This window comes from Chiloscyllium plagiosum, chromosome 10, assembly GCF_004010195.1.
Source record: "Chiloscyllium plagiosum isolate BGI_BamShark_2017 chromosome 10, ASM401019v2, whole genome shotgun sequence".
NCBI classification, from domain to species: Eukaryota; Metazoa; Chordata; class Chondrichthyes; order Orectolobiformes; family Hemiscylliidae; genus Chiloscyllium; species Chiloscyllium plagiosum.
In genome coordinates, this window is record NC_057719.1 from 40,024,991 (window position 1) to 40,037,119 (window position 12,129).

Genomic DNA, 12,129 nt, shown 5'->3' on the forward strand with positions numbered 1-12,129 from the left:
TTTTTAAAATAGACCCACTGCCAATTTATTAAGTAACCCATTACTCAAAACCACACACTCCAAACCAAGATAGTTTTACTGCCCTTGCACCAGGAGCAGTGCAACAATAACTAAAAGGTACAGAAAACAAGGGAGGGACTAAATGATCATGGAGTTAATAGAATCCCCTACAGTGTGAAAGCAGGCCATTTGACCCATTGAGTCCACACCAATCCTCTGAAGAGCATCCCACCCAGACCTATGTCTCTACCTGCATTATCCATGGTTAGTTCCCAGTGCTGTGAGGCAGCAGTGCTAACCACTGTACTGCCCCCAAATTAAGTGGTATTGAAAGGGAAGATTATGCACTTCAACTTCTTTTGGTGCCCAACTTGTTGTAAAGGCTAAGAGCCTACCTCCACAACACGTGTAACTTGTACCTAGACGTCCTGACTGAAGTAGGATGCTACCACTGCCAGTTGGTATTTTTTAATCAGCCTGTTTAGACATATGATGCTGTATCTCTGGGATAAGCAGGACTTGAACCCCTACCTTGTGGCCCAGAAGTAGGGACACTACTATGGTGCCAAAACAGCCTCTTAAGAAAATGAGCATCACCTGCTCTGTCAACTGTGGAGCTACTCTGTTTGATTCTTAAAGGGATCTGAATGAAAAACATTTACAGCAATTCTGGCTGTATTTGGGCAGCATTTGCTCATTGTTTCATTCTTTGGCAATGCTGCCCAAATACAGCCAGAATTGCTGTAAATGTTTTCCATTCTGATTGCAGTAAAGACAGTTGTTGAAACTTTATTGCTGGAACAGCACAGCAGGTCAGGCAGCATCCAGGGAACAGGAGATTCGACGTTTCGGGCACAGGCCCTTCCTGAAGAAGGGCCTGTGCCCGAAACGTCGAATCTCCTGTTCCCTGGATGCTGCCTGACCTGCTGTGCTGTTCCAGCAATAAAGTTTCAACTTTGATCTCCAGCATCTGCAGACCTCACTTTCTCCTTGCAGTAAAGACATCCAAGTGAAAGGAGCCCAGAAATTTACAATTAACAGTCACAAACTGACGTACAAATTGGTCCAAGTCCAGTCAGTGATTGGTTCAATAGGAGGAAAACCCTTCTGAGATTGAAGTTAAAACTTCTTATTATGCTACTTACTCCCAAATGATAATTGAATAAAAACTCGCAAAAAATACTTTCTAGATCATTTCCAGAGCAACTTGGGCTTCTGGTGCATAATCTTTAAAATGTTAGACAGCTGCAGAAAATGCTTTAGCTTTCCTAATTAATGTGGGCCGTCATATCTAGAGGGCTAAAGTACAGATGCAGAAGTTATGCAGCATTTATATACAAAACTGATTATTGGCACCACACCTGAGGAAGGATAAATTACCAAGGGAGGGAGTACAATGTAGGTTTACAAGCATGATACCTGGACTTCAGGGTCAAGCTATGAAGAGAGATTATACAAATTAGGCCTGTGTCCTGTAGAATTTAGAAATTAAGGGGTGCTGTCATGAAAATCTTCCTGATATTAATCAGGAAAGACAAGGTAGATAAAGGTATAAACTATTTCCACAGGTTGGGGATTCTACAATTAGGTGGCTTATTCTGAAAACTAGGGCCAGACTTCAGGAGAGATGTTTAGAAGTTACTTCCACACAGGATAATAAATACTTGGACCTTTCTTCCAAAAAATGGTTGGTTGATGCAGCATCAGATTTTTGACTTTAAATGTAAGGTAAATAAATTGTTGTTAAGCAAAGATTTTAAGGAACAAAGGCAGATAGATGGAGTTAGACTGTAGATCAGCTGTAAGCTTATTGAATACTGGAACAGGCTTGATAGGTTGAATAGCCTACAATGTTCCTAAAACTGACAACTTGGGCTGTCCGTTGGTTGTTTTCCTATAGACTACAGTAAAACAGACAACTTATGAGTGAAAACTAATGATGCTGTCTTTCTTGTCTACCCCCTGACCCCATACACATGCACGCATACATGATCCCCTTAGGCTGCCAAGCTTCTGTATGAATCAAGAGACCAATAACCATTTTGAAGTTTCTGGAAAGATTGAATGTCACACTGAAGACGAGTGGCAAGAAACAACATTTTAGCCAGTTTTTTGTTTGCTCACTGCATTGATGTACAGTGAGCTTTTCTTATTACTTTTTTGTATTAAAGTAATTTTCTGAAAACACTTAGAATGCAACAAATGATAGATATTTTTTTGGTGCATTGAAGTATTCTCGAAGTATAGTGCAATATGTAGAATTTACAATGTCTTAAATGTAACTTTCACAGTTAAATTGAACTTTGCTAAGTATTTTTGTTAAATCTTCGTATTTTTATCACTAACTGAAAGCTGCGGTGTAAACTGCTAAAATAAAACACCATTTTTGTTACAGAATGCAGTTCTGATGTAGATTACTTTATTTTATTACATTATCAATAAGTATATAAATTTATAAAATTTGATTAAGTAGAAAATAACTACAATTTGCATTTAGCTTCAGAAAAGCTTACACTGCAGCTCTGTACTCTGCAGGTGATTTGTCTTTCGTGATTAAGGGAAAGAAAATGTTTACATTTTGATTTTGTTTGGCAGGAAATGCTAAAATCAATAAAAATTACTTTGTTCCAGTTCAGAAATGCAGTGTTGCTTATCTTTTCCCTCAAAAAATGAAATTTTCATTGGTATACCAAAGGAAGTAACTTTGTATATAGTTAATACGTTACATAACTGTCCTTGTGCTCATGCTGCAATTATGTTACTAAGTAGGGAACAATTTCATAGTTTTATTTGATAATCAGTGATTATATTTGGATGCAGTATGAAAACATCCATAATACCTATCCACAATGTGTTTTAATCAAACCAAGTTACTGCAGCTTGATTTTAAAAATAAAAACTGTTCATGCAGAAATAGCCTAGACCCTTGATTCAGTGAATCACCAATAAATGCAAAGGAAGCGATGTTAGATAACTCAATGACAAATTTGGAAAACTGAGACTGATGCACAAACCAATCTTAGTGACTTTTCTGTTAGCATGTAATAATTCCAAAAATATTTACAATGCAGTTTGATTTGAGAAAGGGAGCATTCCAAGCTATGCAGGTTAGTTTTCTGGACCAAATGGCTGTAAAACTTCTGGTTGTGTAGAGAATTGATCTTAATTGAACGTCTGCACTGTCAGTTCCTGTATTTGTGGATATCTTGGATCAATGTAACTATTTGAACAGCTTCTGTATAAAATTTATTCATACTCAATAAAACTTAAACAATAGCCTCTGCAGGTGCTTGTGATGTTTTAGTTTTTTTTTAAAATGTATCAGCATCAACTATATGTGGAACCCTTAAAGCTTGTTAGCAACAGGATAGATTGATGTTTTTTGTTAGTATTGTTCTTGTCCCTTTCAAAAAAAAAAATTGTAATTTCTCACCATGTTGGAAAGTCAAAATCTGTATGATTTGGAGAGATACCAAAAGATAGCTGAATCAGTGAAGTTACAAATGCTTTCACCGTCCCCCCCCCAACCACCACCCTGGGTCAAGAGATTTTTATTTACTCCTTTTCATCTTTTACTCTAGTCCCTGGACAAAGGAAAACATCAAAACATTTCAGGTAGGCTGAAAAAGCATTACCCATACTCAGGGTTTTGCTGCAGGTGCCATAAACCAATCTCTATTTTGTTTAATAAAGTATTCAAAGTGCAAAAGAAGTACTTTGCAACTCCATCCACACACATTAAGGAAGAGATAGGTAGGATTTGGAAAATTCAGTGGGGTCACTAAGTTCCTGGGGGTTTCCTTGGGGAGCTGAGCACAATATTTACCATTCTCACAGAAAAGTATGGACTTTGTTGTTAAGTTGCTGACTGAGCACCCACTTCACTACTGCATTTTGGAGCTCACTGGCACCTAACAATAGTGCTCCTGTCAGTTTACAGCTCAGGAACACACATTAGGAAAGCTTGCAGCTTGTGCAGCTGCATCAGACTAATGTCCCCATTTACTTTGTTCTTTCTTCAAAACATTTTACATCTAGCTTGCCAATTAGTGCAATCAGAAAGGTGGGCTGCTTGTTAGCACTTAACCATTGAAGTTGGTATATGACTGCAGCCCAATGCCAAGCAGCAATTGTAAGCATGTGAAATCTAATTTCACTTCTTGGGCTAGAATAATTAATGAATTGTTTTAAAAAAGAGAAAGCAAACTGTCTGTAAAATAAGATACTCATTCTGTAATCTGAATGATGAAAACCAGCAACAAAATGGAAAGAGGCAAAGAACAGCATGGCCCATTGTATCTGATCCAATAAACATTAAAAGTTAATACACTATCCACCATTTCCTCATAGAAACAATAGAATTGGAAATGTTCAAGAAAAATGCTTGAATTCCCTGAGATGTCTTGAGTGGAATATCCAAGTGTGAGCCAGAGGACTGCATCGGACCTGAAATGATGAAAGATGCCCCCGATAATTGTGAATCCCTTTTCTCTCAAGGATTTAATGTAATTTGTCTCAGCAGTCTATAGCAGAAGGCAATGATTTTTCAAAAATTAGTATGTTCAGGTGCTTAACTTTGTCCACAGATGATAAACTCAAGGCTCTTAGGGACACTACCACTGTGCCACATGTCAGAGTTAGGAAGCCTGGATTAAAGTCCCACATTCTAGAGATATGTAATAACATCTCTGAATAGGATGATTCAGATTTATCCATCTGCGATCCCACATAAAGTTGTCTGTATAATTAGTCTATACTCAATCCACTAAAATTTCAATATTCTCAATCACACATGCTTCAAACCAAATAATTAAAGCATTGTGCGATCATAGAGTAAACAGCTGAAAGCGGTTGGGCTGAGACCATTCCCTGAGAAAATGTGAGCAAGTATCCTCAATCATTCTTCAGTTGTGTCTTGGAGTTCAGGAAAAACACTGTTCCATGTCTTAAAAGAACTTGGAAGGGAATGTTTTTTATTTATTTTTCCCTACTCAAAAACTCTAGGCCAAAGAGCTCTGAATAGCAAGATGTTGCCAAGTTCTAAAAAAATCATTCCTAGGATCAGAGTCGTGGGCAAGACCAGCGTTTTTTTTAAACCTCCAATTGCACCTTCAACCACTACAGGGATATGTAATGTGAATGTACACATACTACATGTTTCTATAGTAATTAGGCTATTTCAAAAGGCCAGTTAAGAGTCGACCCTTTAATAAATAAGTTTTATTAATTATGAGGGTATCAATATGGTTAAGTGATCTGTGCTGATGGCTACTCAACAATGCAAGATAAACTACATTGGCCCAGAGCTGTTGCGATGAAAGAAAAGCATGATACTTGACTAAAAACATGAAGGGCGGTTATCCTTGGAAGAACTGGAATTTTTCCACAGATCATCAGTTTGTTATTTTGCCTGCTAGTTTACCATTACATGTAAAATAATTCACAGACATTTACTGACAGTTAATTTGATTTTGAGAGAGAATAAGGAACAAAGGAAAGAATACATACTTCACCACACCTCCCAGGCTTCCAATGAAACACTGGTTTCTGGCCAGTCATTATAAATTGAAATAGTCTTAGAATTCTGATCATTGATTAGATAGAATTAATGTAATTTGCAAAATGCCTTTGTTCATGCCATTGTATTTTATTGTTTACGTTTACATAACACTTTTGTTAAGCAGTGTAGTACTATCAGCTATGAAAAAGTTACAGTTCAGTCACTTAGTCATACATAATATAGCCCACTGTTATCTTATACATCACAATATTTACATTCAATACTACCCTGTGCTCAGTTAACAGAACTGCTTGTTAGGAAAAGGTTAGATATGAAACATGGTAAACAAGCCAAAGATTGTTTTGTTACATGTATAAACTTATCATTTGTTAGAATGTTCACCTAGAATTATTTCAAAAAGAAAAATGTAATTGGAAAAAAATAAATGAAGGATTCTTCAATATAGAAATATACTTGAATACTTATTTTAATGAAGTGCTGTAGTGTTTTGCACCAAAGTGTGGTGAAAGTTATTGCATCATTTCCATAAAATACACAGATTAATAGATGACAATATCCTCTGCTCATTCGCACGTCCACTGCTCCATTAATCACATACACTTCACTTCAAGCAACTCAGACAGTGCACCTTGTCTTACTAAAATCCTTGGTCATCCCACACTTGCAGCATTACTATGTTACTTAAATTTTTCATGTCCAAGCATAATTTTTTATAATCCTTTAACAGCTTTAATTATCACAATACCAAATCAAACTCTGCTAGACCATCCACATTACCTTTCAATAAATCATTATAACTTCCTCCTTGAAACCAACAAAAATTGCATTAAAACATTTCCCGTATCACCACTGCCAGCCAAGCATGCCACATACTAACAATACTGAGGTCAAGTGGTTTTCAAATAACACCACTTCCTCTGTTTTGTGTGTGTTTAAGTGTGTGCATGAGTGACTGTGTGTGTGTGTGTGAGAGAGAGAGAGAGACAGAGAAATGTGCAGGCCTGTTTGTGCACATTGTAGTGAGACTGTTCAGGTCTAAATGTGCGTGCATATGTGCACGTTTGAATGCACAATAAGGTTGTGCTGGAGTACACACGTGTGTTCTTTAGATGTAGCAATGTGACTTTGTTCAGAGAAAAAGCACCATGAACTACTGCATATCCAAATTACAGCACGTAAATATCTACTTCCTCTTCTGGGTGGGGAGCACTTCCATTGTGTCTGTTCCAGATTCTGATTATAAGAGCTCGCCAATATTCCTAAGCCAGAGATCGCTGCCGAGGCTTTATTCTAGGGTACAACTGTAACAAAATAAAAATAAGAGATGTTAGAAGGTAATAATATTACACTTTCCATATAATTGTATTCTCTTCTTCAGCTGCAGGTTAAGACAATCTGAGCTATGAATGTTGCTATAATCAATATTAATACTGCTCTGGATCTGGCAATGTAGGATAATGACAGGAGATGACAACAAAAGAGATTGACTCAAAGCAAAAAAGATATTAGGTGACTAAAAGCTTGGTCAAAGAGACAACTTAAGAAGACCTTAGAAAAGAAGAGAGGTAGAAATATAGGTTTAGAAAGAAATTTCTTAATTTAGGACCCATACAGCAAAGAAATACAGACAGATAAAAGTGAATGAAGCACAAATCCAAAGCTGAAGGACCACAGCATCCTTGGAGAGTTTTGATTCTGGAAAGAGATAGGGAAATGTGAGACTATACAGAGGTTTGAACTTAAGATTGGAAACTTTAAAGTTGTTTCCTCCATTTTGAGCAATTTTAAAAAAAAATACCCTCACCTAAATCCATCTTGTGACCATTACTGTCAAAAACAAGGCCAAATGTATTCAAACATATTAATCAACCTCCTCCATTTCAAATCAGAATTCTGATAAGAGAAGGATAAATTTACAGCACAGCAGAAACCTCACAGTCTATCACCTTTGTGCCTTAAATACATATCTCAGTGCTTTTTAAATGCTTTTATTTAATTTAGGATTGATACTGCAATAGCCTATGTAGTCTTGCCCTCAACAAGAAGACGAAGTATGTGAAGTCACTAAACTATTGATATAAATGATCTGAGAAAAAGTAGGTGGAACTTCTTATATAGTTATAGCCACTAAATCTTCTTAGATACTCAGATGTTCTTCTCAGTAATAAGTTGTCATTACCTAACCCCAATAGTATTTGTCCAAAGTGCTATCAATAACCTGAATTTTATCGGATCCATATTCATCATTTGAAGAATGGCAAAGAGTATAAGTACAGCAAGTCCCAGTTTTCCTCATTTCATCCTACAACTATAATCTCCTATCAGCTTTACACAGCATACATAGTAATAATCGTATCATGAATTAACATTATAGAGGAAAACTAGATGCTGTCATTTTACATCTTGTACTTAACATCCATTTCTCGACCACCTCTAAATCAGCAGTTTTGAAAAATGAAAGGTTGGTCAATATCATTGCAATTATATACATAATATCTTCCTTTGCCACAATTATGATATGTAGCAATTGAGCTGAATTATTCTAAAATACAATTTGCACTATGAAAATGAATGAACCACATGAATCAGTAGCACATGGAAATCAATAACTAATGTGTAAAATTCAATGGTACATCAGTTGTTGATAAAAAAAAATTCCCGTAATTATGCTGCTCATCCTTTATGTTAACATTTGCTTTCTGGGACTGGTCCCCAACTTGATCATTTACACTCTCCCAGTCTCTTTAGCTGCTGATCTGCTTAGCTGTTAGAATTATTTATGAATTCTTGGAATGTGCAGCATTTAAGCCTTCCCCCATGACATACAATGATACCCCGATCCACCAAAATACAAATAGTAAAATACAAGTAGTTACAGACACGATTAATACAGACATGATTAAAACAAACAGAATTAAAACCACTTTCAAGGCGGCACTGTGGCACAGTAGTTAGCACTGCTGCCTCACAGCGCCAGAGAGCCGGGTTCAATTCCCGCCTCAGGCGACTGACTGTGTGGAGTTTGCACATTCTCCCTGTGTCTGCGTGGGTTTCCTCCCACAATCCAAAAATGTGCAGGTTAGGTGAACTGGCCATGCTAAATTGCCTGTAGTGTTAGGTGCAGGGGAATGGGTCTGGGTGGGTGCGCTTCGGCAGGTCAGTGTGGACTTGCTGGGCCGAAGGGCCTGTTTCCACACTGTATGTAATCTAATCTAAGCTAGTCACACCACCGTACAATATTCTTAAAGGAGTGTTGCCAACATGGGGTCGTGACAGTAATTCCACATTTGGTAGGGTCTTCTCACTTCAATAGCCCCTGCCAGCTGTTACCTGTATCAGTTATTTTTATTTTGTTATAGCTTCTTGAAAAAATAATAACTTTACAGAAACATGGATTATATTTACCCCTAACAGATTGCGAGGAACATAGCCTTCTTTGTCATTCAAACGAGCCCACCACCAATCTGTTTCATTGTCATCTTTACGCCTCACGATTGTCAGAGGATCGCCTTCATGGAACGATAATTCATCACTATTCTTGGCCTCATAGTCCCACAAAGCATAAACTACACCTTTGTTCATGACACCCATTTTTTCTTGTACTCCTATTGTGGATTGAAAATAATTCTCATTACCTCAGACATATTGCTAGTCACTGTACAAAACATGGGCTTTATAAGATGCTTAGAAGATCAAACACATGCTTTTCACACTCAAAAAATGGGCATTCAAACATATATAGCTTTTACTGCAAGTATTTAAAGATAATTTATCACTGTAACAATAACGTAAAATTAGATTTTTAAAAACATCAAGTATCCTCTCAGACTACTCACTATCATACATTGCTCTGTTTTACAGTTAAGAGAACACTACTTCTGAATTTAAGTGCAAATGAATGCTATTCTATGATCTAAAGTAGACGGCAGCAGAAATGTGTATTTTTAATAAAATCTGCTTCTCCCTTCTTAAGAATAAATAAAAGCTTTGCTGTCAATTAGGAATCCATCAGTAGCCTGAGAAAATTAAGCTTGTTCAAGTAGCAAATCATCTCCAGTCCAAAACCTAATCTTCTGCTTGAGGAATCAATTCAAACTGCAAGAAACAGTAGGTTAAAATGACCACGATCTTAGAGTTAAGTCTTCATTTTTATGGATACTCACAGTGATACACTCATTTACAATTTTGTATTACATAAATTATTCAAAAATGAAAGGAACAACTGCAGGGATATTTTGAGTGTATTTGTTCATCAGACAAATGTCCTTAAGTGATGATATCCTCACTACAGCAAGCTTGAGAGACAAACACTAAACAGAGACTGAATATCACCAAAGAGAGATATATGTGAATCAATATATGGTTAGTGGAGATAGAATATTTAACTATGACAGAGAAACTTAATAAAGAGGCCATTAATTACTGCTTAATTTATTTTATCAGCTACAGAAAGAGGGGCTAGACATGTGAACAAAAAGTGATAAAGTTAAATACTTGCCATAAAGAAACTGTGAGCACTGTACAAAGCCTTCTTCCATCTCCTCACATTTATCTGCTGCTGTTTCAACATCGCTGATAGTTGTGGCAAAAATAGCAGCACCGGATTCCACAAGCAGTTTACAGAGTTGAACGCTATTGCAGGACGCAGCGCAGTGTAACGGTGTCCTAAGAAGGAAGTAATACGATTGACAACTTCCAGACCAAAAACTACTCAGATAGGTTAGGAGATCTTGTGTAAAAGATGACCACTGACTTTTGACTAAATAACCTTTTCTAAAAATACATTTTGTACATAATTTGACCTTAGACTTCCAGGGATGGTTGGGTAAATAAACTAGTTTTGGAACTGGTGGCTAGAAAATGATTCAATACTCTAAATTAGAACTGGGGTCAACAGAAACTAGGCTGAATTTAAGTTAATTATAATAAAGCAATAATATAATTTGAGTCATATAGTCATAGAGATGTACAGCACCCTTCGGTCTTACCCATCCATGCTGACCAGATATCCCAACCTAATCTAATCCCACCTGCCAGCACCCAGCCCATATCCTTCCAAACCCTTCCTAATCATATACCCATCCAAATGCCTTTTAAATCTTGCAATTGTACCAGCCTTCACCACTTCCTCTGACAGCTCATTCCATGCATGTGTGTGAAAGAAGTTGCCCCTTAGGTCTCTTTCATATCTTTCCCCTCTCACCCTAAACCCACGTGCTCTAGTTCTGGACCCCCCCCCCAGATCACAGGTAAAAGACTTTGTCTATTTATCCTATCCTGCAGATTTTGGAATTTATTGAACTAGTCAATGCAATGGAATGTATATTTGACTGGAAAAGCAAATAATAATTTTACAAGCAAGCCTTGAATACTGAATAACAATAAGGATCTGGAACATAACAAAAAAACCTATATTGGGAAACATTAGATTAGATTAGATTAGATTACATTACATTACAGTGTGGAAATAGGCCCTTCGGCCCAACAAGTCCACACTGACCCGCCGAAGCGTAACCCACCCATACCCCTACATTTACCCTTTACCTAACACTACGGGGAATTTAGCATGGCCAATTCACCTGACCTGCACATCTTTGGACTGTGGGAGGAAACCGGAGCACCCGGAGGAAACCCACGCAGGCACAGGGAGAACGTGCAAACTCCACACAGTCAGTCGCCTGAGGCGGGAATTGAACCAGGGTCTCTGGCGCTGTGAGGCAGCAGTGCTAACCACTGTGCCACCGTGCCGCCCACATGTTGATGGAAATCAGCTACAATCACTGTGGCCTTTGTCCTTCTCACTGGTTGCATCCAGCAAAATACTTAGAAAGAAGCCCTTGTCATTACAGTGGAGTCTCTTGGGTTCCTTCATTTGAGAAGGGACTTCTGCAGACATTGGAAGTGGTGGCTAGGATAGCGGCAACTGGAAGGGTAAGGCAGGGAAGGGGTGAGGCAAAAGATTCATGAGAAGAAGGCAATGAGTGGGAGGATTTGGCAGACGGAAGCAGCAAACAGGAACTCAAAGTAGAAAGTGTTGAGTGGAAGGGATGGAAATTACGATCAGGAGAGTCAGGCAGTGAAGCAGCAACTGGGAGGGAGTTCAGGAGAAGGAAGCAGTGAATGACAAGGTCTGGCAGGGAAACAGTGAGGTGAAAAAATGTTTGTGGAGTGGGAGGCCGCACGTGATGACACTAAAGTGAAAATCTCAGGCTGCACTATTACACCCAAAAACATGCAGAGATTTCAACCACTCAAAAACATTCAACAAGGTGTTGGAGATACTCAGCACGTCTGGCAGCATCTATACAGTTAACGTTTTGAGCCCAGTGGCCCTTTGCCAGATGCAGGCCAGTTGTGTTTCTTTGGGCACTTTGTTTCAGACTTCCAGCTTCCACGTTCATAGTTAATATTTTTGAGTAAAATGAAATAATGTAGAAATCAGTCCATGACCTTTTGCCTAAATATTTTATTATTAAACTGTGTCCCTCATTCTAATCTTTCCAGAAAGAGGAAAAAAAAGTTTCAATGATCATGCTATGAAGTGTGAGAAGTGTATGTATGAAGTGGACGTACCTGAAGACCATGTGGTGAGAAAATGAGGGGGGAAA

The 12,129-nt window shown here is 37.9% G+C and overlaps 2 protein-coding genes across 6 annotated transcripts in view; one reads left to right on the forward strand and one right to left on the reverse strand.

Moving 5' to 3' along the window:
• The window catches only part of zfyve21 (zinc finger, FYVE domain containing 21), a 30,914-nt gene that overhangs the window by 15,450 nt on the left and 3,335 nt on the right, over positions 1 to 12,129 (forward strand). For 2 of the 3 annotated variants that reach the window (XM_043697524.1, XM_043697526.1), the window contains one exon: positions 2,002 to 3,276. In XM_043697524.1, coding sequence (XP_043553459.1) covers positions 2,002 to 2,037 — 36 coding nt within the window. In that variant the 3' untranslated portion in view covers positions 2,038 to 3,276. Of the gene's footprint in view, positions 1 to 2,001; positions 3,277 to 12,025; positions 12,109 to 12,129 lie in introns of those variants that run through there. The other variant, XM_043697525.1, reaches the window with a different exon arrangement.
• ppp1r13bb (protein phosphatase 1, regulatory subunit 13Bb) overlaps positions 5,632 to 12,129 on the reverse strand; it is a 115,537-nt gene continuing 109,039 nt past the window's right edge. For all 3 annotated transcript variants that reach the window (XM_043697523.1, XM_043697522.1, XM_043697521.1), the window contains exons 15-17: positions 10,020 to 10,186; positions 8,927 to 9,126; positions 5,632 to 6,822 (exon numbers count right to left, since the gene is read on the reverse strand). In XM_043697523.1, the coding sequence (XP_043553458.1) occupies positions 6,781 to 6,822; positions 8,927 to 9,126; positions 10,020 to 10,186 (409 nt within the window). In that variant the 3' untranslated portion in view covers positions 5,632 to 6,780. The remainder of the gene's footprint in view (positions 6,823 to 8,926; positions 9,127 to 10,019; positions 10,187 to 12,129) is intronic.